This window comes from Cynoglossus semilaevis, chromosome 1, assembly GCF_000523025.1.
Source record: "Cynoglossus semilaevis isolate Cse_v1.0 chromosome 1, Cse_v1.0, whole genome shotgun sequence".
Taxonomy (NCBI): Eukaryota; Metazoa; Chordata; class Actinopteri; order Pleuronectiformes; family Cynoglossidae; genus Cynoglossus; species Cynoglossus semilaevis.
In genome coordinates, this window is record NC_024307.1 from 17,901,888 (window position 1) to 17,922,849 (window position 20,962).

At 39.8% G+C, this 20,962-nt stretch overlaps 3 protein-coding genes and 1 long non-coding RNA gene across 15 annotated transcripts; 2 read left to right on the forward strand and 2 right to left on the reverse strand.

Moving 5' to 3' along the window:
• The first annotated feature begins 155 nt into the window (after window positions 1-155).
• LOC112487137 (uncharacterized) lies at window positions 156-2,310 on the forward strand. Its single transcript, XR_003049941.1, has 2 exons — window positions 156-290; window positions 1,558-2,310. It is a non-coding gene; the product is annotated as an uncharacterized LOC112487137 (long non-coding RNA).
• On the reverse strand, window positions 2,062-9,739 carry cdca4 (cell division cycle associated 4). 11 transcript variants are annotated; one of them, XM_025056024.1, is made up of 4 exons: window positions 9,582-9,739; window positions 7,421-7,532; window positions 6,789-7,295; window positions 2,062-5,265 (listed from the first exon to the last, which is right to left on the reverse strand). In XM_025056024.1, the coding sequence occupies exons 3-4, from the start codon at window positions 6,831-6,833 to the stop codon at window positions 4,318-4,320; spliced, it is 993 nt and encodes a 330-aa protein (XP_024911792.1). In that variant the 5' UTR covers window positions 6,834-7,295; window positions 7,421-7,532; window positions 9,582-9,739; the 3' UTR covers window positions 2,062-4,317. The 11 variants fall into 11 exon arrangements, with proteins under 11 accessions (XP_024911792.1, XP_024911788.1, XP_024911814.1 ...); XM_025056020.1 differs by having other exon boundaries at window positions 6,789-6,861; window positions 7,165-7,295; window positions 7,421-9,736; XM_025056046.1 differs by adding an exon at window positions 5,596-5,736 and having other exon boundaries at window positions 6,789-6,861; window positions 7,165-9,734.
• A 1,485-nt stretch (window positions 9,740-11,224) lies between these two features.
• LOC103383038 (activator of HSP90 ATPase activity 1) lies at window positions 11,225-18,203 on the forward strand. Its single transcript, XM_008316041.3, has 10 exons — window positions 11,225-11,302; window positions 11,928-12,325; window positions 12,876-13,066; window positions 13,320-13,402; window positions 14,400-14,517; window positions 15,008-15,099; window positions 15,628-15,756; window positions 15,887-15,988; window positions 16,127-16,178; window positions 16,638-18,203. The coding sequence occupies exons 2-10, from the start codon at window positions 12,246-12,248 to the stop codon at window positions 16,808-16,810; spliced, it is 1,020 nt and encodes a 339-aa protein (XP_008314263.1). The 5' UTR covers window positions 11,225-11,302; window positions 11,928-12,245; the 3' UTR covers window positions 16,811-18,203.
• Window positions 18,204-18,373: 170 nt separating this feature from the next.
• Window positions 18,374-20,919, reverse strand: LOC103383047 (dr1-associated corepressor). Of its 2 annotated transcripts, XM_008316047.3 has the most exons (6): window positions 20,139-20,919; window positions 19,649-19,721; window positions 19,444-19,537; window positions 19,240-19,356; window positions 18,960-19,074; window positions 18,374-18,730 (listed from the first exon to the last, which is right to left on the reverse strand). In XM_008316047.3, the coding sequence occupies exons 1-6, from the start codon at window positions 20,178-20,180 to the stop codon at window positions 18,704-18,706; spliced, it is 468 nt and encodes a 155-aa protein (XP_008314269.1). In that variant the 5' UTR covers window positions 20,181-20,919; the 3' UTR covers window positions 18,374-18,703. The 2 variants fall into 2 exon arrangements, with proteins under 2 accessions (XP_008314269.1, XP_024912142.1); XM_025056374.1 differs by lacking the exon at window positions 18,960-19,074.
• Window positions 20,920-20,962: the final 43 nt, after the last annotated feature.

Below are 20,962 nucleotides of genomic sequence, written 5' to 3' on the forward strand. Positions count from 1 at the left end.
CGGAGCCACAGTATCACGTTCTCGCCGCTGATTGGCTTTACCCTGCTGATGACGAGTTACCCTAGTCATTATTTGGTGGACTGTGGCGCTGCACGAGCCTCCGCCTCCGTCAATCACGGGGCAGCGAATGTGCGGGCGTTTGTTCGCGCACGGACCTTCTGTTGCGTTCAGGCGCATCACGAAAAAGACAGGTGATTTTTTTTTAACGACACACGTGCGACGCTGAGAGGGAAATACGGCCAGGGACGTAAAGATGTACCCTTTCGGTTGAAATATCTCCAACAACAAAGGTACACTTCTTGGAATACAAGTTGAACCACCTATATTTGTCACTCAGCAAGTTCTCTTCGAACTTTAAGCTAGGTTTTGGATAACATTTATCTGTTTGGCTAACACTCAGCTGATTATTACACTATTTTAGTTTTTTCTGGAGTAGCCATCTACTGGCAGTTTTTTAATGTTTTGTTTTTTTATAGATCGACCCTAGGTTGTGCTTTTTGTACCAAATAATAATAATTCGTTTCATTTATTTCTAAATACAGCCTCCGAAATGTTTCTCACTTCACCGTCTACAAACGTCGAACAACCGTAGACTCTAGAAATCTTGTAAGCTTTGCGTGAGCACCTGAATGCAGCATTTTAAAGGGACCAATGACTCAGAAGGTAGGCGCGAGAAGGGCTGTGACCGGAAAAGCGAGGAGGCTAATTACCAAATAAGGACATACACATTACATTTTTTTCCCTTCCAGTTTCTTCTTCCTGAACCTGTCAGAGCCACGTTTATTACATTTGTGTTGTAGTACGTTCCAGTACGTCTGTCTTGTTCCCCATTTCTCCAGTGTTCAGTCACGACTGCAAAGTTGCTGCTTTCGCTCGGCGACCTACGTTTTATATAATCGTTTTATTTTTTGTGTTTAATATATTAATATTCCATTATTCCTACTTCCACATTAATATATATTATCACCTTAATGTTTTCTGGAGAAATTTCTGGTTTATTAGCACCAACTGTGTGAGCAGTTTGATACATTTAATTCCATCTCTTCTTCCTGTCTGAGTAAACTTTCAGGACTTGCTACTGAAAATGTTTATCCCACAGTGTGTTGTATTTTTTAAAGTAACTTTCTTTTGCTACCATGTGTTACACTTGCTCTTGTAACAACTGAATTTACCTGGTGTGGGGTTAATAAAGCCACCAACCAGTGGTTCACATCTGGTATTGAGTCTGTTACCTATTACTTATTCAAGTGCGAGTAAATTCGGATCCACATTCTAGATACCTGGATTCCAGGTGTGGTGCCATTAAAAGTCCTGTTATCTGTTTATTTAGAACTTTGGTTAAACTCTCAGGCCCCTTAAAAATGATCTTTTTAAGTAGGAAAAACACATGTTTATCTGAAACAATGTTCCATCCTATATCTTGTGCTTCATTAAACACTGTTAACACACTGTCTCACTCTTCAGCAGCATGTTTATTCTTTTCCATGTTTTAGCCTGATACAAAGACATTAATGTGTCTGTCTCTGATGAATTCTGTCTTTTTCGCTTTCTCCTTAGGCTTCATTTTTGCTGACTCACAGAGAAGTGATTAATCTTTAACCATGGTCCAACCAAGACTGGGCTGCAGGCCAACGTGCACCGTAAGCTGCAGGCATTTTTAATGCCCTTTGACTGATTCAGACTTGAGAAAATTGTCTTGTTTATCTACACTAATAACCTGAGAAGTCTCTGCTAGCATAAAAGTATCATTTGTTAAATAGGAAACATTTAAAGAGATTTAAGTGAAAGAAATATTGGGTTTGTCCTAAACCCAATATTTCTTGGCTATCATTAAAATCTCTATTCAGTGTTCCACTTTACAAACTCTAGTTTAAATTAGTTTTGTAATATGGCAGATTGTTTGAGATATTTGTAATTAAAAAGTCCTGTTGGTTTGAAGGTAAATATACTGTACCTTCAAACCAACAGGACGTTTTGCAAAACAATCATTACTAATTAACTACTGCAAATACAATAACCTATACATCAGAAGAATGAGAATGACAATCAAACCAGACTGTAAATAGTTGCACCTTTTATTATAAAAAATATTTACAAAGATGCTACAATGTTTTTTTTTCATTTCCTTGATATAAAAAAAATGCATACATTTTACAATGGTAATTAGTCTTTAAAGTTCTAGCTCCCAATCAGACCAGAGTGACATCCTTCAGGAGTGTGGCGCTCAGCTATCAAGTCTGTGGTAATACTGTACTTGATTCATAACATCCTGTTTGCCTGAGTTTATCTGCATCACCATCAGGAACAATTGGACAAAAATGCATTTGATTTTTTTCTTCCACATCTTCAGGAGAAAAGGCAACTGTTTTGCATAAAAGGACTTAATGGACAGTGGAGTTGTATACAATCATTGTAGAAACATGTATGACAGAGCTGCATAGTGATTTGAATATTAACCCGGTTCCTGTAATACTAGTAATAGTATTAGTGAAGTTAAAATGAAAACGTGAGTAATAAGTCATTACTGTATTCAAACAGAGGGCTGAATTTGGATACATATAATTTCATCTGGCCAATGAAGTCTGTACCTAGATAAAATAAATACAATAAATAAAAACAATAAGTTAGAGATGGGTTAACAAAAAGAATTCTTCATTTGTAGTTCCAACAAATGACAGAAAGAAATATGGCTTCTTGATGCAGTTATCAGTCCAGGGTTTCTCCAAACGCTTATGAAAAAAAGCTGCTTTTGTTTATTTCTGAGGTGTCAAGGAAAAAAGAAAGAGCAGGATCTCTGCCTGAAGTGGTCAGCTGGTTAATGTTAACTTCTGAGAAAAGAAAAATCTAAACCAGTATTGGGTCAGTACTTTGGTTGGTTTCCCAGTTAAAAATGTACTCTGTTTAGAAGATGTGTTAATTAAATGTTAGTTCTCAACTGTGACTTCAACCAGGGTGACCACTGATCCACCACCAGAGGGGGCCTTTGCTGGTTGTAGATTAGAAAGTAGTTTATCTCCACATCAGTGTAATACCAGGTTTGATTTACAACACCAGTAAACATTAGAAAACCAAGCTTATGGTTCCAATCATACTAATTATTTTCAACACTAATTGAGCTGCTGCCTTATGACTGCGTCCACTTCTAATACAAAGCCCATGTTGGTGGTCAGTAGTAAATTTCTTGCCCTGTGTAAAGCTTTTGAAGAAAATATGAAAAACAGCGCCAATGATGTGACAGCAGACAGCGGCTATTTCTTTATCAAAGTGTGGGAAGACAAGGTCTCAAGTCTGGCTACATTTTTTTAAATCACCTGGGATGGTGAGAGGGAAAAAAAAATATCAAATGATACCTGTAAAGTTCCCCCAACTGTAATGCAAAAAAATATATTTCTATATACACATACATACATATACATATATTCCATTCATAATTGCTCAAATCTTTAGGAAAATATGCATTGATTCATAGATTTGGATTTACAATTTGTTCTGGTTTCAAATGGGTGTAGTGTGATGCGAGTTGTTCCTTAGTCCATGTAACAATAAATAAATGGACAGATGGCTAATGGCAGCCAGACGGAGGGAGCATGACAGACGTAAACAATGAAAAAACATGAAGAAGAATGCGTCATTTTATGAGTAATTATCTTTGCCTTCTCAGAGTACTGGTCAGTTTTGGGGTTTTGTGTACCAACTGGGAAACTAACTGCTGCCTACACATCAGTTCAGGACAGGACTGAGACAGATTTCTGATACAGCAATTTATACAGCTTTGAAAGTCCTGCACCAGTTTTAAACTGTAACCATTGAATCCAGCAAGACACAGTGTGATTCTAGTGGTATAGTACTGAGGACCGTGTTTTCTCTCTGTGTTCTGAAAATGCATTTTTGGTTTATCAGCAACAGACCGTGTCATGTTGTTTAGCTGTGAATGTTGACATGGACACTGCTTTATCCAGCACCTGGCTATAGGAACAGAAACAAACAATGAGTGACAGAAATGCAACATTCATTGAAAAATGTGTCCAGGAACAAACAGCATGATATATATTGTAAGATGTGTTAAACGTGTTAATTTTAAAGGGACAGTCCCAATTTTAAAATGCATTCTTCTTTCATAATCTCTTGTTTATCGAACTGACTGTCACTCTAGCAACTGCCAAAAATGTGTGATTCAGATGTTAGTTTTCCAGTTTGCCCCAAAACTGCCAACTGTTTTTGCATGTAAAAACACCACATACAGGACATGCACGTGTAACGGTGCATAGACTGGAAAGAATCTGTGGGTTCAGTACAGGCCAGAGGAATGTTCTGTTTTCAGGAGCCCACTATGATCTCCATTATGTGGTCTAGTTCGTTCAGATCCGACCTGCAGGTGGAGCTGGAGCTCAGGGTTGTTGGGCCATGAGAGGAGAGGCTTTCAAGCAGATCATACGGTCCCATCTTGGGGGAGCTCTGCATGCCTGTTAACACCGTGTCCAGGTCATAGTAGGAAGGGTCCACGTCAGAAAACAGTTCCTCAAGCGCTGGGTCAGCGGGTGGCACCGGATGCTTAATTTCAAATGTCCCAAAAACCTGTTCCCCTGTTCTGGAGTCAGCTCTCAGGTGATCCCGATCGCCTTCTTCGCCCTCTGACACACACTCCTCACTGTCCTCCTCGTCGTCGTCCTCATCTTCCCCATCACCATCTTCGTCTTCCTCCTCCCAGCAGGGTCCCATGCCAAAGGGCCCTGCCAAATAAGATGCAGAGGGCATCTGTTGTGAGACCGGAGACAAGGTGGACATAGTGACCTCAGTCTCCACCTCTCCCTCCATTACCACCTCCTCAGAGTGGTAGCCTTCTTCCAGACCGACCACAGAGAAGGGTTTTGGGCTCTGTCCAGCCTGTGCTGCTGTTGCAGGGTCTGTCTGCCGGCATAGCACTTCTGTGGCCACCAGGCGGTCTGAAGGACACTGGGCAGCGGCCAAGGCCTGGGTCATGATTTGCCAGGTGCCGTCTTGGGTCATCTCCTCCTGGATCTGCCGCACCGTGTTGGCAATCAGCACAGAGCGACACAGGTTCGGCTCTACTAACATGTGGCAGAGCTGCAGCTTGATCAGCGACATGTCAAGCAGTGACTGTCGTTGTAGACTGTAGGAGGACGTCAGCGTCCGAGGGGCTGCCACAGATGTTGATGCTGCCTGGCCCTGGTCCCCGTTGGAGCCTGCCTCCTCCCCAGAGTCTGAGAACTTGCGCTTGGTGCCCTTCGGAAACATGTTGCCTCTCTGCGTTGGTGAAAAGATGAAAAATGGTCAAACACTCGAGGGCAAAACTGACTCGATATATTTATGATCAAACATCAAAAACCTATTTATACAATCAATAATCAATAATAGCTAGGATACTCAATGATATGTGTTATAATGAGGTAATATGGTATAGGTATGGGTATATGGTGTAAAATCTGTGTGCTAGTGATTAATCTATTACTAGAATCTGCTCAGCAACAGCTATGACTTTTAACATAAGCTCTACAAACTCTTAGTGAACCTAAAAACACAGTGAATTGATTTTGTTGTAGTTGTTTGCAGTTTTTGTCTTAAAGTTTGCTCTACCTTTCCTGTTGAGAGGCACAGGCATTAGCAATGCAGCTTGGTCCTGGCTGCGTCAATGCTTCAAGTACTTTTGTACGAGCGACAAGCAGCTTTTGTTCAGCACCATTTCTGCCCATTTTAGGCCAGTCTGAAGCAAGACTCCTGCTGGGCGGAACAACCACACTTTTAACAGACCACTGAACCACCGAAAATAGCAGGGTTACCAACTAAAGACGGACGCTGCATCAAAGTCAGCAGAGAAAAAAAGTTACATCAGCAATACATGACTGCTCTGTTCCACTGCCACCTGTGATTCAAAAATACAAAAAATTATTTATCCTGCTCAATAAAGTGCTTCTGAGGGTAAAGATGAGAATTTAGAAACCGGCATTCACAACATACACCAAACAGAAGAGCACCGTAAAGAACCACTGATATTTACCAGGAAGATCAGGTGTCGGGTTCTATGCACGTCACACTTCAGAAACTAGCAGAACTAGATTTTTACTTTCTCTTCACTGGGGAGGGGAAGGAAAAAATGAGTCAACTTCCTTTACTGCACTTGACTTCCAACGCAGACATCTGACAGTAAGAACTGCTAACAATAAAGGCCTGCAACTTCCAAGATAGACGAATGTATGTAAAACAAATGGCTGAGCTCAGATGACCAACTGTGACACTTTATTTTCCATCTGTAGGAAAAATAGTGAGCAGTGTCCGTGTGCATGTCTCTCTTTCTCCTCTGTGTAAAAACCTGTGGGCAGGGCATGTTGGTGAATCACTTCACTTGGTTCAGTTTTCTACTGGCCACACATTTAGTTAAAAAAAAAAGCACAATGACAAAAACTAGTCTCAAAAAAAGTGTCTTACCGCTGGCCTTCAAAGCCTTTCACTGAAGAAAAACAGTTAAGTTCTGTTAGGCAGTATCATAACAGTACCCCACTTGTTTCTAGTAAAACTTAATTTACTAAAATACGTGGTTACTGTCACAATTCAAAGAAAACCAACAAGGTGGAAATATTTTCATTTAGGGCTGAATTACTGAGAAATTAGACTCCATTGAGATTAGAACAGTTGGATGACAAATTGAAATAATAGACAAAGGATTGATTTAATTAACCAGATTTTATTCAATACTTTAACACTGCTGGACTGTACAATGGCCAATAAATATAGGGAATGGTTTTTCTGGCCCACATACAGCTTTGACTTACGGGTCTTTGTGCAGCCACGTCTGTACACCACAAAGTGGGCCCCATCTTCGCCAATGATGTTCTTCTTCTGATCCTATGTCAGACCAGAAAAAAGGGCCGGTATCCAAAATATGCCAGTCATATAGACTTGTGTTCTGCCTGATATCATATTTGGTCCACATAAGGCGTCTAAAGCATTTACCACATCTCATCTTTTCAAACATAACTGGACCTTTACTGGTCCTGCCTGAAACAAATCAAATTATCCTGCCCATAACAACTAGTCTAGTCGACATCAGGTATCTAGACTGTAGGCTGTAAATTTGCTTGATTCACACCAGGAATCCAAAGTGTTGTCCTTGCCCTAGATGAAACCAGACAGAGGTGTCCAACTTACCACTGATATCTAAATCGTTGGAGATGTTTAAATTAGGCTACGCTGTGAGCCACATTTTAGAAAGCAGATGTGGCCCATATTTCTTCATCATTCTTGTGTCAAATGACAATTATTGCCTGTAGAATGTTCCTCTGAGAGAGAGAGAGAAATATTTAACTACAGCACATCTTCAATGGATTGATCAAATGACGGGCTTCACAAACACAACGTTTGAAGAAGTTTGAGTCTGAATTCTCAGACAAACACAGACTAGTACCTGAAACTCAGAAGTCTCAGGAGGCCTTTGACTCCTTACTGCACACAGGTAACAACATTCTCTGATAGTGGACATTAAGGAGTCAGACTCATTGCTGTAGAAACCTGGAGGGCTAAAATACAAAGATTGAAGAATCAATGCACGTGTGGTCTCCTGGTATGGTGCGTTTGTGCTGCAGTTCCTGTTAAATAAAAGACACTAAAGATGACTAGCTACCTAAAGAAAAAGACATGTAACAAAAATTGGGATGCATTAAAAAAAAGCCAAGAAATGCTTGAAAATAGAGGTAACACATACGGACATGAGATTGTAAATATATCTGGTGTGCAATGCACATTTAAGAGTTTGCGAGTTTTGCAGGATATATCTGGAGGATATGAATTAAGACAAGGTTAAAAGCATAAAATCTACACAGTAACGGTAAGGAAAAACAACAAAAGAGGCAGAAATGGGTCAGTGTCAGCAAGCAACCACAGCAGGCAAATATTACAACTTATGCAACAACCCTGCCCTATTTCTAACACACATCACACTCATATAAGTAAATAAAAAGACGTATCAATAGCCAGAACAACACAGAAATGCGTCATTATTAGCCCAATTAACATTCTTTGTTCCAATCCCTAAAACTAAGGGTCAAACCACAGAGTGATGGTATACCACACTTTTAATCCAACGGAGGATATTAGGAGCTCTTTCACATGGACAACTCATGGACAATAACAAGGAAAATACAAAGTCTAATAAAATCAAGTTTACAAGTTAATTCAGCCATTAAGTTAAATCACGACCATGCTCTTAAAACCATAACAGATAAAAGAACAACTGTATTCTTATGGTCAAACCAAGTAAACAGAGGAGGGAAAGTCACGGGGCTAAATGTTGTACGTTAGCTATACATTTAATCATGTAATATGACCACTTTTTGACTGTACCATTATCTACCCTTTTACCACATCTGATAAAAGTTAAATGTCTTATAACTTGGCTAAGACTTATTTGTATTCTCATCTCAGATTGTTTGTCTGTTTACCAGTGCATTTTTTAAAATTTATATATGGTCTTTAATGCATTCTCGAATGTTTTTAAACGGTAATATTTAACGTATAGGTTGGCATCAGCCACAGATAAACAAATACATTATAGTAACGTGGGATGATGAAATAAGATGAAACAAGTTAAGATGACTTATATGGAAGAATTAACATCGGAACAACGCGTGGGATTTAGGTATATGCTATAATTCAAAACAAATTACTTGGACCCGGTTTGTTCAGTTTATTTAGAATTGTAATCCCATGTCATAGGAAATAAACTGTATACGGAGATCAGCGCGAATCAGGAAATTAGACTAAGTTAACCTGGTTGACTTCAAAGGCGCTGAAATCACTTAACCGACGGTGAAAACTTGTCATTTTAGTGAATTTCGCTGTTTATACTGTGACATATATTGAAAAACTGTTATTACACGGTGCGACTGTTCATATGTCAGGAGCTGGAGGAGGAAGAAAAAGCCAAACAAAATGCGGCCTCGTTTTACGTCAATGGCTAAAGCCTGAAACACCCATCCCCCACCGAAGACTTCTATTAGCACTGTTAGCTCGGTTCAGTGTTAAAATCAGAATTCTGCTCTAAAACATCGGTAGCTCATGGAATCGTTTTCTGGTCTGCCTAGTGACTGACAATGGCCTTTTGGAATATATACATGTTAACCCGAGAGCCACAGAACTGCAGCTTTGCCCTCTGTTCCTTTCGCACGCTTTTGTCTTTTCAGCACCAAATTCACTCAACGACAATGAGGCCATTTTATGCTACAGGCTAACGGCTTACATGGCTAACTGCTGAGCGAAGATGGGATGCTGGACCGCTGGACGGATTATATAAAAATGGAAAACCCTATCAGTGATAGGGTAAAAGCCAAACATATACTCACTGGATCATAATTTTCATACTGATAACAACCGGACTAAAGGATTACTTAGTACTTGGTCGTTCTCCCTGCGCCGAGACGCTTCCTCCCTCTTTGGCCGAAAACAAGAGTTTTCAACGCGGCTCCGCTCCAGAGCCCCCTCCTCCTAAAAATCACCCCGCGCCTGGAGAATCTAACCATTGACCGGGGCTCTATTATGTGTTTCTAGAGAGTGTGCAGTTAGTCGCTCACCTGGAGTTTGTGTTATTTTACTCTTGTCCTGGCTCATAGGATCGACGGCAGGGAAAGCGGAGATCAGGTTGAGATGAGATCATTCATGCCACGGCTTCAAACTGTAGTTGTTGCTGCTGCTGCGAGTGTGTGTGTATGAGAGAGAGGGAGGGGGAGAGAGCTGCCGCTGCCGAGGAGGAGGAGGCGGCTCAGGCGGGGGGGGGGGGGGGGGAGGCCCGGCCGCTGCCGAGGAGGAGGAGGCGGCTCAGGCGGGGGGGGGGGGGGGGGAGGCCCGGCCGCTGCCGAGGAGGAGGAGGCGGCTCAGGCGGGGGGGGGGGGGGGGGAGGCCCGGCCGCTGCCGAGGAGGAGGAGGCGGCTCAGGCGGGGGGGGGGGGGGGGCTGCCGCTGCCGAGGAGGAGGAGGCGGCTCAGGCAGGGGGAGGGGAGCCGACTACAGCCTGAAGCCATATGTCTGCATACAGAGAGCAACCAGGGTTATTGCTCTCCTTCAATTTTAATGCTTTATTGCAGTCATTACAGGTTATGATTGGTTTATTTAAATAGATATATTATTGCTTTATACAAGTAAGCAGATTGTTTTAATATTTTATTAACAATTATTCGTTTTCGGTCTTAGTAATGTTGTTTTCCTTTAGTAATTGCGTGTCGTCTGATAATGAATTAGTGGTAAAGAAATAAACAAAATAATACATAGCACTTAGTTTACTTGGTATATATTGTACCTCTAACCTGTCTGTCAACATGCATTACTGTTTTATAGACTAGTATAGTCTACCTTCTGACTTCCCGACCGATCTGCTCATTCACTAAACTACCATAGTTCACATCTACCTCAGTGTTTAACTCCCTGCTTACCTTACATTTCAGTAAATCTTTTAACCTGCTTATATTCTTTATTATTATACATTATTCTGACTTAAATACTTAACTATATCGGCCTACCACAAGTCACTGCACCTATCTGCCAACCTATTATGTATCCCACTTCAGTTCAGGTTTGTATCTTGAATATTAAACACATTGAAATTGTCTTTAACCAAAATTTAAAAATCAGGATGATAACACACAGTGAAGTCCTTCCTGAATGCATTTGATCGTCAGTGACTTAAACAGCTTCAGCGAAGTTTTCTGTCCTTTTGATGTCAAGACCAATAAATAAACATTGTAAAAGCCATCAAATGTAATCAACAGTATATACCACAGCTCAGCTCATGATGCTAATTACCCCAGCCATTGGGTTTTGATTGGCTTTCATTTGGTTTCACTCCTACTAATCTGTCGTTTCTGTTTTCCTTTTATTACAACAATTTGTTACAAATCGTAAGGTATATTAAAAAGGGTGTTTTTTTTTCATCACGAGAACTAGTAGTAGGAACCACATACCATTATCTGTCCCTGTTCCTTTTGTCTGTTTTTACCACAGAGATGTACACCAGAAAGTCGGGGCAATACATTAAACTGTGTGGATTTACTCTCATAAACAAGTAACAGGTATATGTACGGACCCTGGAATTAATAATGGTAGATAAAAGCAAAATGGCACATTTGTCAGCGCAAACCTGTGTTCTTTAATGACATCATATATGCTTTATGACATCAGAGCAAGGCAAGTTTAAACCGGTCTATATTTGTGCCAATGTTAAAGTGAAAGGAACAAAAAAGAAGAGACCAAAAAATGGGGCCCATCCACAGTGGAAACAGAATAAATCTAAATGACAACAGGTGAAGTCCTCTAAATTATTACTGATCAAGACTTTGAGATTTTCATACAAGCTCTGGAAACTCCCCTCGAAATGAATAAAATTGGCAGCTTTTGAGTTGCCAGGTATAAAAAGCTGATCTTTTTTGTGCAGCTGATGTTGGTTCCATACTACATAAGTTTAAGCTGCAGTCTATCCTGGTGATCAAAAAGACATAGGCCATAGCAGAACAAAACAACTTCATATGTGCAGATGTCTAGATATTGTCATGTCTTGTTTGAGAGAAGATTATTCCAATGTTGTAGTATGAAGACTGGCATCATGCAAAGTATGAATGTCTGTATTAATAAAGGAAATTGTATAAATATTATATGAATGTAATAGCTTTTGATTTCTTTATATTTAGATATCATTTTTAAGTAGTTTGAGATAAATTTACAAGTTATTGGATATTAAATTCCTCTAGGAAAATAAAATATCATGAAATATGTACAGAATATGTGACGTTCTCTGGAGATTTTATTGTTCATTTTATGCACGTCGTATTGTGTTTGAGGAAATGAAATACCAACACTAAAGAGAATTGTTTTGGTAACATATTATCACTGAAATTTTTATTTAACGTAATTATTTTGTGCCTTTTAAAGATCTGCTGAAAAACTTCCTGTTTGACGCGGAACTGTTCTTCCGCACAGGAAGTGGCTGGCGGACATTTTGAGTTACCTTCTCCAAAGTTCCGTCCGTTTCCAGCACTTTCTAAGACCGGCGAAAAATCGCGTGAGCACCCTCACTGAGAGAGAGAGACTGAGAGAGAGAGAGAGAGAGAGAGAGAAAGAGAGAGAGCGAGAGCGCGGCTGGAGGAGGATTCTAGAAACAACGTGCACTCAACAGGACCTGCTCACATACCGGTTAACTCTCTCTCTATCGCCAACCCATTTTATTTATAATTTTTAAAACCCGAATCAATGGCCAAGTGGGGAGAAGGGGACCCTCGCTGGATCGTGGAGGAAAGAGCTGATGCCACTAATGTCAACAACTGGCATTGGTAAGAAACGACATAAAACAGCACCGACTGTTAGCATGCTAGCCTCCAAACGCTAACACCATATAGAGTAAAGAAACTAATTTTTACATCAGACATTCGTTTATAACTGTTGAGCTTTAATTATACTCACGTGACCGAGGTGTGCTTGACGAGAATATGGACAAAGAGATTTAATCTTAAACAAATTGGCATATTCTAAGTAGCTTTTAGCCAGCTAGTAGTTAGCCGAGCTTTTAATAACCACAACATGTTATTTTTAGTGAACCTTGGAGCTTTATGTTGTTGTATATTAAATCCCTTGCTATAAGCATTTTATATCTAAAAAAACATTTATTTCTTTAAGCACCAAACAATTTAGTAGTATATGTTTTTGTAGTTCTGTTTAAAGATAATCATTTGTTTAAATTCATAAATTATAGTTAAGTGTTCTGACTACGATATATTATTATAAGAACACATACAACAAAACTGCAGACTTGAATGAGAATGCTGTCAATATTATTATCTTTACAAGTTCTGTTTCCTCACCATCGGTGCTGGATCTTTTCAGGACTGAACGTGATGCTACAAACTGGTCGTCGGACAAATTGAAATACCTGCTCATGGGACTCAGTGTTGAGAATGATGTTGGGACTTGTGAGGTGACGGAAGTCAGCAAAGTGGAAGGAGAGGCTTCCATCAACAACCGCAAAGGGAAACTAATTTTTTTCTATGAATGGGTCCTGAAAGCTACTTGGACAGGTGTGTAGCATTTTTACAGTTGCTTATTCAATTGCTAAAGTAATCATACTTTTTTATGTAGTTATACTTTCCTGCTAGTTTTTCTAATAGTTTAAGTTATCCAGACTTTTATATTCTTACAAGTGTAGATCCAGGCAGCTGGAGTTAAAAAAATCCATGTGGTCTCACAGGTTGTCAAAGCCAGTGATTAATAAATGAAACGTGTCTGAAAGTTTTATCTTTGTGCTGACACTTTTGCCATATTTTTTTCCAGGTAAGACAAAATCAGGCGTGAAATACAAAGGATCAGTTGAAGTTCCAAACCTGTCTGATGAAAACGACATGGACGATCTTGATGTGAGTTTTACCCCATTCTCTGAGCAGACCTAGCATTAATATCAGTCATGGCTGACAGTGCTAATGAAGTTCTGAACTGCTTGTCCATTTACAACATTGATAAGAGTAAGTCCTACCTATGATGCGGTCTGTCCCCTCAAAAAAAAAATGTCTGTCTGTTTGTCTAAAGACCAAAAGATTTCTCAGCAGAAGTTCTCTGATCTTATACATTGCTGTACAGTAACGGTGCCTGTATCATACCACTTGGTTTTTTTTGTTATGATCATTGCATCATCTGCCCCTGATACCTTAGGTGCTCTGGGGAGAATTTAATTTGTTTGCTCATTTTCAAACCAGTGTCTTTTCAACTTGCGTCAGTCATGGATGAGATAACTACTGTTGCTGCATTGTACCTACTGCAAGCACCGCAAAACCACTGACTGCCTCAGTGTCTGGGTGAATTTTCCTGTATCCTCCAGTAGCTCCGTCTTGATGACAGCCAGTTCCAGCAGTACCTCAGCCTTACAGTAGTAAAACAAGCCAAAAAGAAAGTATCATAAATTACCAGAGAGTCCCACCTCATGGTTAACTTTAATCCATGCCTCTTCTTCTTTTATATTGTACCAATAAAACATAGCAGCAGTGTCCACACACAGTAATGATAAGCCATTGTTCACAAACGTTTCTGCTTAATCCTGGGAGGTGATGATGGGATAAACTTGTCACTGATTGGATGTTGTCTTGTGATGTTAAATATTTCCAGCTTTGCTTGTGTCGCCTCAGACAATCTTTCGCTTCATCTTCGCTTTTATTAAAAACATCTGGTCCTGGCAGAGATATATGCTGGTTTAATTCATTTGAACCTTTTGTGTTCAGGTGATTCCTTTTCATACTTTAATGTCATATGAACAGATCTATCTATCTCTTCAGTTGGTAATGCTGGATGATCAGTGTCTAACTCTGCACTAGAGGTTACTTGGTGCAGTAACAGTGTGGCGATACCTGTGTTCTCTTGTAGATTGTTGTATCGTTGAACAAAGATGAACCCGACACACCGCTGCTGAGCCTGATGAAAACGAAAGGAGCCGCGAAAGTGCGTGAAGCTCTGGGCAGCTATGTTGGATATTTAAAAACGGGTGAGTGACGTTTTGAGCAGACAAGTATGAATGCAACTGTTGTCTATAACTGTAATCATGACCTGACTAGAAAAGCTAAATATTTACCATTCACAATCTACTGCAGTTTGTGTTCAGTGTTTCAGCAGCAGGAGCTGCCAACACAAGTAGTGATGTAATCAGTAGCTATAGTTCTGGTCGACTTAAGTACCTTCTTCCTTCTACTAGCGACTTGTCTAGGTCATGTCATTCATTGTAAAGATATTGTCTCTTCTTCATGATGTCATACATTCCATCATTTTAAATGGCGTTTCCCACGTTTTTGACATGAAATTTCTGAAGCTGTTCTGATTTGAATTTTTCACCTTCCCATTAATCCATAAAACTTTATAGTTGTTCAGTGTCCTGTTACTGCAACTGTACTACGGTACAGGGTATACAATTTAAAAATGTGAATTTAAGAAAAGGGTGTCAGAAGTGTTCTTATGCTGTTTTTTTTTCTCCATGGCAGAGTTCACACAGGGCATGATCCTGCCAACAGCTAATGGTGTGGCCACACCTCAGAGCACATCTCAGTCTAAAGCCAAGACGGATAAAACTCAGGTCAGTGCAGCAGAAACCCATAACACTGTGAATGGCTGGAGGTCCAGGTTTGAGGGCACGGACCAAAGATGAGCAGCACCAGGATGTTTCTAGAGGCTCTGAACTGTGGTGCTGTGATTTATTGAAGGATTAGATTAGATCAGATCTGCTAGATTTGTTTAGATGAGAAGTATTTACAGATTAGATTAGACTGGATCAGACTAGGTTATGTTTCCTGAAGCAAAACTAAGCAGAGATTGTTGTAGAACTGGCACATTAACCATCTATTGTAGTCAGTTGTGTGTGAAGTCACAGTCCACTCAGAATGCATTATAAAACAGTTTATCTTCAAATACATGTGGTTTAAAAAAAGTTGGAGAAATGTCATATGCTAATGGTCTGCAGACAAAATACAGTAACAGCCAGGTTGATTTCATGCACGTTGTAATGTCTGAATCTTACTGACCTGTTGAACCTGGTCAGCAGGCTTCAGTACCAGCTCAGTGTGCAGCTCTCTGACCAAATACTTGTTGCTGTGCTGTTAAAAAGATTTCCTCAGGAGGCAGCACGGCCGCTCCTGTCAACACTGGTGTCAAGATCCCCACCTGCAAGCTGAGCATGAGAGAGACCTTCCAAACTTCTCCTGCTGATCTTTACAGTGTGTTCCTCAAACAGGAGGTCAGGACTGATGGTTGACTTTAGCTCTGGTTTATTTGAACTTGGGTTCTTGTTATTTTGAATACTGGTCCATGTGGGGGTGTCAGAAGGTCAGCTTTCATTTCACCAGTGTTGTCTGTCTCTTCTCTAGATGGTGGCGGCTTTCACACACGCTTCAGCCACAGTCGACGGAGAGAAAGGAGGACGATTCCGTCTGCTGGACGGAAACGTTTGTGGTGAATTCACAGAGCTGGTGAGACTGATGTGTAACCTTGTACATGTAAAGAATAACCACTTTTCCCGCCACCTTCCTCTCGTACACAGCAGACTTCTGTGGTGGTCTCTCCATGTTAAATTGTTTTTAATGGTCAACTCTTTCCTCTGTCTCCAGGTTCCTGATGAAAAAATAGTAATGAAGTGGAGGTACAACACCTGGCCCAGTGGTAGGTGACTTTTTAAGGCTTGGATTTCTTTTATTTAAACAACTGTGGGTTTCATTTGACACTGTATGTTGGATGGATGATGGAACAAGACTTTCAATTTATATGGGAGATGCAGACTTAACCAGGGGAAAAAAGCATAGGTTGAGGACGTCGTGATCAGAGGACCTCCAATAGATTCTGAGTATAATGATTTATATATTTGATTCTAAAACACTGCATACCACAATGCCTTGTTCTGTATGAGAATGTGCATCATAAGTTAAAAGTTATGTCCAGTAGTGGAGTCTATAACGATTGATCAAAAATTAACTGAAGATTATTTTTTATTTCAAACTGATCTATATCAGTTTGAAATAAAAAATAATCTTCAGTTAATTTTTGAACCATCAGCTCACAAACAAATCCAGCCTCTGTTGTGTTTCCAATGACTGCTGACAGAAATGTGTTTTCTCTGCACAGAACATTATGCCACCATCACATTGACCTTCGTGGACCGCAGCAGTCAGACGGAGCTGAAGGTGCACTGTGTTGGTGTTCCAGACAGTCAGGAGGAACTGATGAAAGAAGGCTGGAAGAGATACTACTTTGAAGGCATCAAACAAACTTTTGGCTTCGGAGCCCGACTCTACTGAGGACAACCTTCGTCTTACCTCGTCTCTTATCCTGGATTTTTTATTTTCAACCATTGTGTTTTCCGGTTCAGGACGTCCAGCAGGTTAAAACACTGAGGAGTTAAAGAAGGAGCTCTCACTGTGAGGCCCTGTCTGTCATCAGTCCATGTGTGGTTTTGTTTTAAATTTCTGTGCTCATTTATGTCTAGATTCAGTTTGTTCCTCCAGTATTTCTGACATTTGGTCATACGAGTGTAACTCACGTCACACGATCAGTCCCTGGATTGAGGATTGAGCTTTTGGTAGCCCACATCTGGTATTTGAAAGAATGTCAAACATGGCTGGTCCTCTTCTGACATTTTTATGTTGTCACCACTTGTCTGAAGAGTCTGGCCCACACTTGGACTGGACAAGTTTGTGTGATCTAACTTAAGCCCGACTGTGTTTGGCTGAGTAACAACACAAATTCTAGATACCAGCTGTGGCCCACTAGAGGCCTTTACTTGACTGCTGTGTGGGGGCCAAATGAAAAATGATTTTGTTTTGTGGGAACAGACTGTGCCTTTTACACCTCGGATGGAAAATTAAAATAATCATAATGTATGAAACCACTCTTTCAAATTGGGCTTCAGCTCAATAAGTATGTATTAATAGAAGAGTTGTGTCTATCTGAAGAACAAAAATGTTTTGTGTTATTTTGTTGTCAAGACAGAACTGAAGTGAAGCTGCTTTTTCAGCTCGGATGCATGTCCTGCTTCACACAGAGAGATGATGATGATGATGATGATGATAAACAACCAACCACTGGATATAAACCTAGCCCATCACCACAGGCTCAGTCCTGCTCTGCTTCACATTGCTGCCATGTTAGAAATAAAAGCGGACCAAGTAGTTCAAATACAAAGCTTCATTTTCCTTATTGGCTTTTAAAGAATTCAGTGAGTGTCCGACAATGGGCTTTCAACTACCACCTGACACAGATCTATGTGTCTCTTCTGAGAGCAGTTCATTTTTTAGTTAATTGGTCTCATCTTTTCCAATCTCCTTTAAAAACCACTCGCGTGACATCACCATCTTCACTTTTACAATTTGGGTGACTTTGTCCTCGTCTTCACTCTGAACTTGGGTTTACAGAGTTAAATCCGAGAGAAAAAGAAAATGTAGAACATGTATAAAGATCTCAACAGTTTTAAATTCTTGGTAAAGGACAGTTTGGCAGAAATTGAAACATGTTTGGCTATAAACTGGACATTTTTATGAAAAAGAATGAAAAAAAACAAACAGCATCTATTTATTTCTCATTTCATCCTCACACTGTAAAAAGATTATTTTCTTGGAATAAAAACCGACTCCTGTACCTGTTTTTATTTATGTTAGCACATCTTTGAAACATGATTAAAATTGTACTTGAAAAGGTTTGTATGAACTCATTTATTCAAGTTTTATTTACATTTTATATGTTTTAAATGTTTCCTGTTATTAAAACATTTAATTTACAATTGCTTAAAAACTAAACTCAAATAGAAACGTCAACGTTTATACACTGAAAAGAAACACTTCCACGGGTTTGGTTTTCCAGCTTCCTTTTTAGGTTTATAAAAAACTGACTGAAAAACCAAACCATGGATTTCGAACAATAATTTACCATCAAAACAAAACAAATAATGACAAGACTTACATAATTTCCTCCTGTGTACATTTCTCAACATTCATATTCATTTCTTTTTTTCACAGCAGCTTAAAACAGCAAACTGAATTAAATGTCTTCAGAAAAAAAATAAAAAAAGGAAAGTCTTGTTCAAGAAAAAAAAATCTGATTTGAGATTCATCAGCAAAAACAATCTGATGTCTAAATCAGTTATTCCTTTTGTAGTACGACCCAGTGATCAGAAGTTCAGGGTAACGTAAAACAAATTACAGACAGATGTAAAGCTCCGTCTCCTGAAAGAAAAACAGGAAGTTAGCCATTAAATCACAATATAAATGCAAGTTAAAAAAATGTGAGAATCAATACGGATGTGCAGTGTAATGACCATTTTAACCTCCGGATGTCAGCAATGAGAAAGGTGACGTTTGTAAACGTTGCTCTTGTACCAGTATAAGCTCTGATGTTTTCAGTAAACGTGTGTCAGAAACGTGTGGTAACTTAAAGTTCATTGTGAAAACATACGGAGCTGGAGCTGGAGTCATGGTCGATGGACTCTATGCTCCTTCGTTGCTGACGCTGTTGTTTCATTTGACCGACATCAGCGCTGTTTTTGACAGACAATTGATGTTGTTTGGTCCTGAATTTGAGAAAAGAAAGGATTACTGGGAAAAAATTTCCAAAAGTACTTAATTTTTAAGTAAATGTGACCGTCTGCAATACATTTGAAAATACTTAACAGAAGTGAGGATTCATGAATTATGATATAGCGAGTCGAACTAACAATGATGTGGACGAACTGCACCTGTACAGTGGCCACACACTCAGTCCTCTGTTGTCCCTCTGGGCTGTCGTAGACGTCACTCGCTCCACCAACTCTTTCAGAAAGTGGAAGAGTTTCTCTGATTCGATGCACTGTTTCCTGCTCCACGGCAAAACAGATCAACACTGGGAATTAATCATCTTTTAGTCAAACCTTTTAACCCACTCAGTGTCAGCTCGTACTCACATGTGAGCCACTGAGACCACACCGCTGAGTTTGGACTGAGTGACGAGACAGGTTTTAGTCAACAGAGACTTGAGGAACATCTCCAGGGCTCGAGCTGGACACTGAGATTCAAGATTTAACATTTGCTGCTGAGTTTTCTGACTAAATGCTTAAATAGACTTGAAGTTGAATGTGATGCTGCATGTCTGCAGCACGGAAAGGATACAGATGATTACAGGAACGGCCATGGCAATCCTCCCAACCTCTGTGTCCTTCTGCATAATTTTCTTAATACGACTCTAGTTGTGGAAGTCAAAAACGGATGTATTGTTACACTGGAATGCATTAAATAAAATTCAATACAACAATGAAAAACAATTCAGAAATTCAGAGTTTTATCCAAAGTGCCCAGGATTAATTTCCTGACATCAGGTAACTTCAAATATCGCTCCAGTTTTCATTCCAACACCTCCTTCCGCAGCAGTGAGACACAACATGTTAATCTGAGCGGATCAGCTACGTTTCTTTTAACGATTACCTTCATTGAAACATCTAAATCTTCTTCTCTCGGTAACTGGGTTAAAGATGGGATTTCCGCGAGTCCCTGAACGCAACGCCAGCGCCACACGCTAATTGGTAGCAATTAGCACGTAGCTTCTGGATATTGGAGCACGATAAAAATGAATTTCAACCGCGGAAAGAGAAAAAGAACTCACCGGTGGGAAGCGGACATTGTATCTCCTCTTGTGTCCGGGCATTTTAGTACATTCACTTCCATCCACTCGCTCCCATTTTTCATGTTTTTACCGCAAAACTGCCCGGAGTCCATTTGTTTACTTTCAGTAGAAAAAGCACGCAAGTAAAAAAAACACCTGAAGTCAAACTGAGGTCAAGACACTTGACCCGGTGACGTCACGGGTCACGGGAGCTCAGCACACGCTGTTAAACTTTATTTTACTTTTAAGGGTACATAAGTTTATATTAGTTTATCATTGTATTAGTTAAATAGATTTTTGGTTTAATAATGTAAAGGTTTGTTAGTAGTTTGTTCTCCTACTAAGACAGTAGATGTGCCTGTAAAAAAAACATCTTTCGCTTTGTCACTGTGTTATTTTATTTACACCAAGACTTATTGGTTCCAAGCCCTACTCGCTTTTTAAAATTACATATTAGCAAATACTAATAAAATCGATAATTTTTTTTTAGTTATAACTACAAATACACTTATTATCAAGTTTGAAATTATATGGATTTATAGAAGTGCAAAAAAAGTTTAGAAGTTTAGAATAGAGTTAGAATGTAGAATAGGATGTCACATTTTACGGCCGTGGGTCAAAACTGGACCGGTAGGGTCTACAATCTAGTCCGCCTGATAAATTTGATAGTTAAGAAAATGTATAAAAGATACAAAATTGAAATTCTTAATAACATGCTATTCCTAAATCATCTGCTAGGGGTGCCCTTTGTTAGTCAGAGTAAAGGAGTCGACCTGGCTTTTTGTCTGGTGAACACTGTCAATGTAAAGTGGCTGGCTCTTACG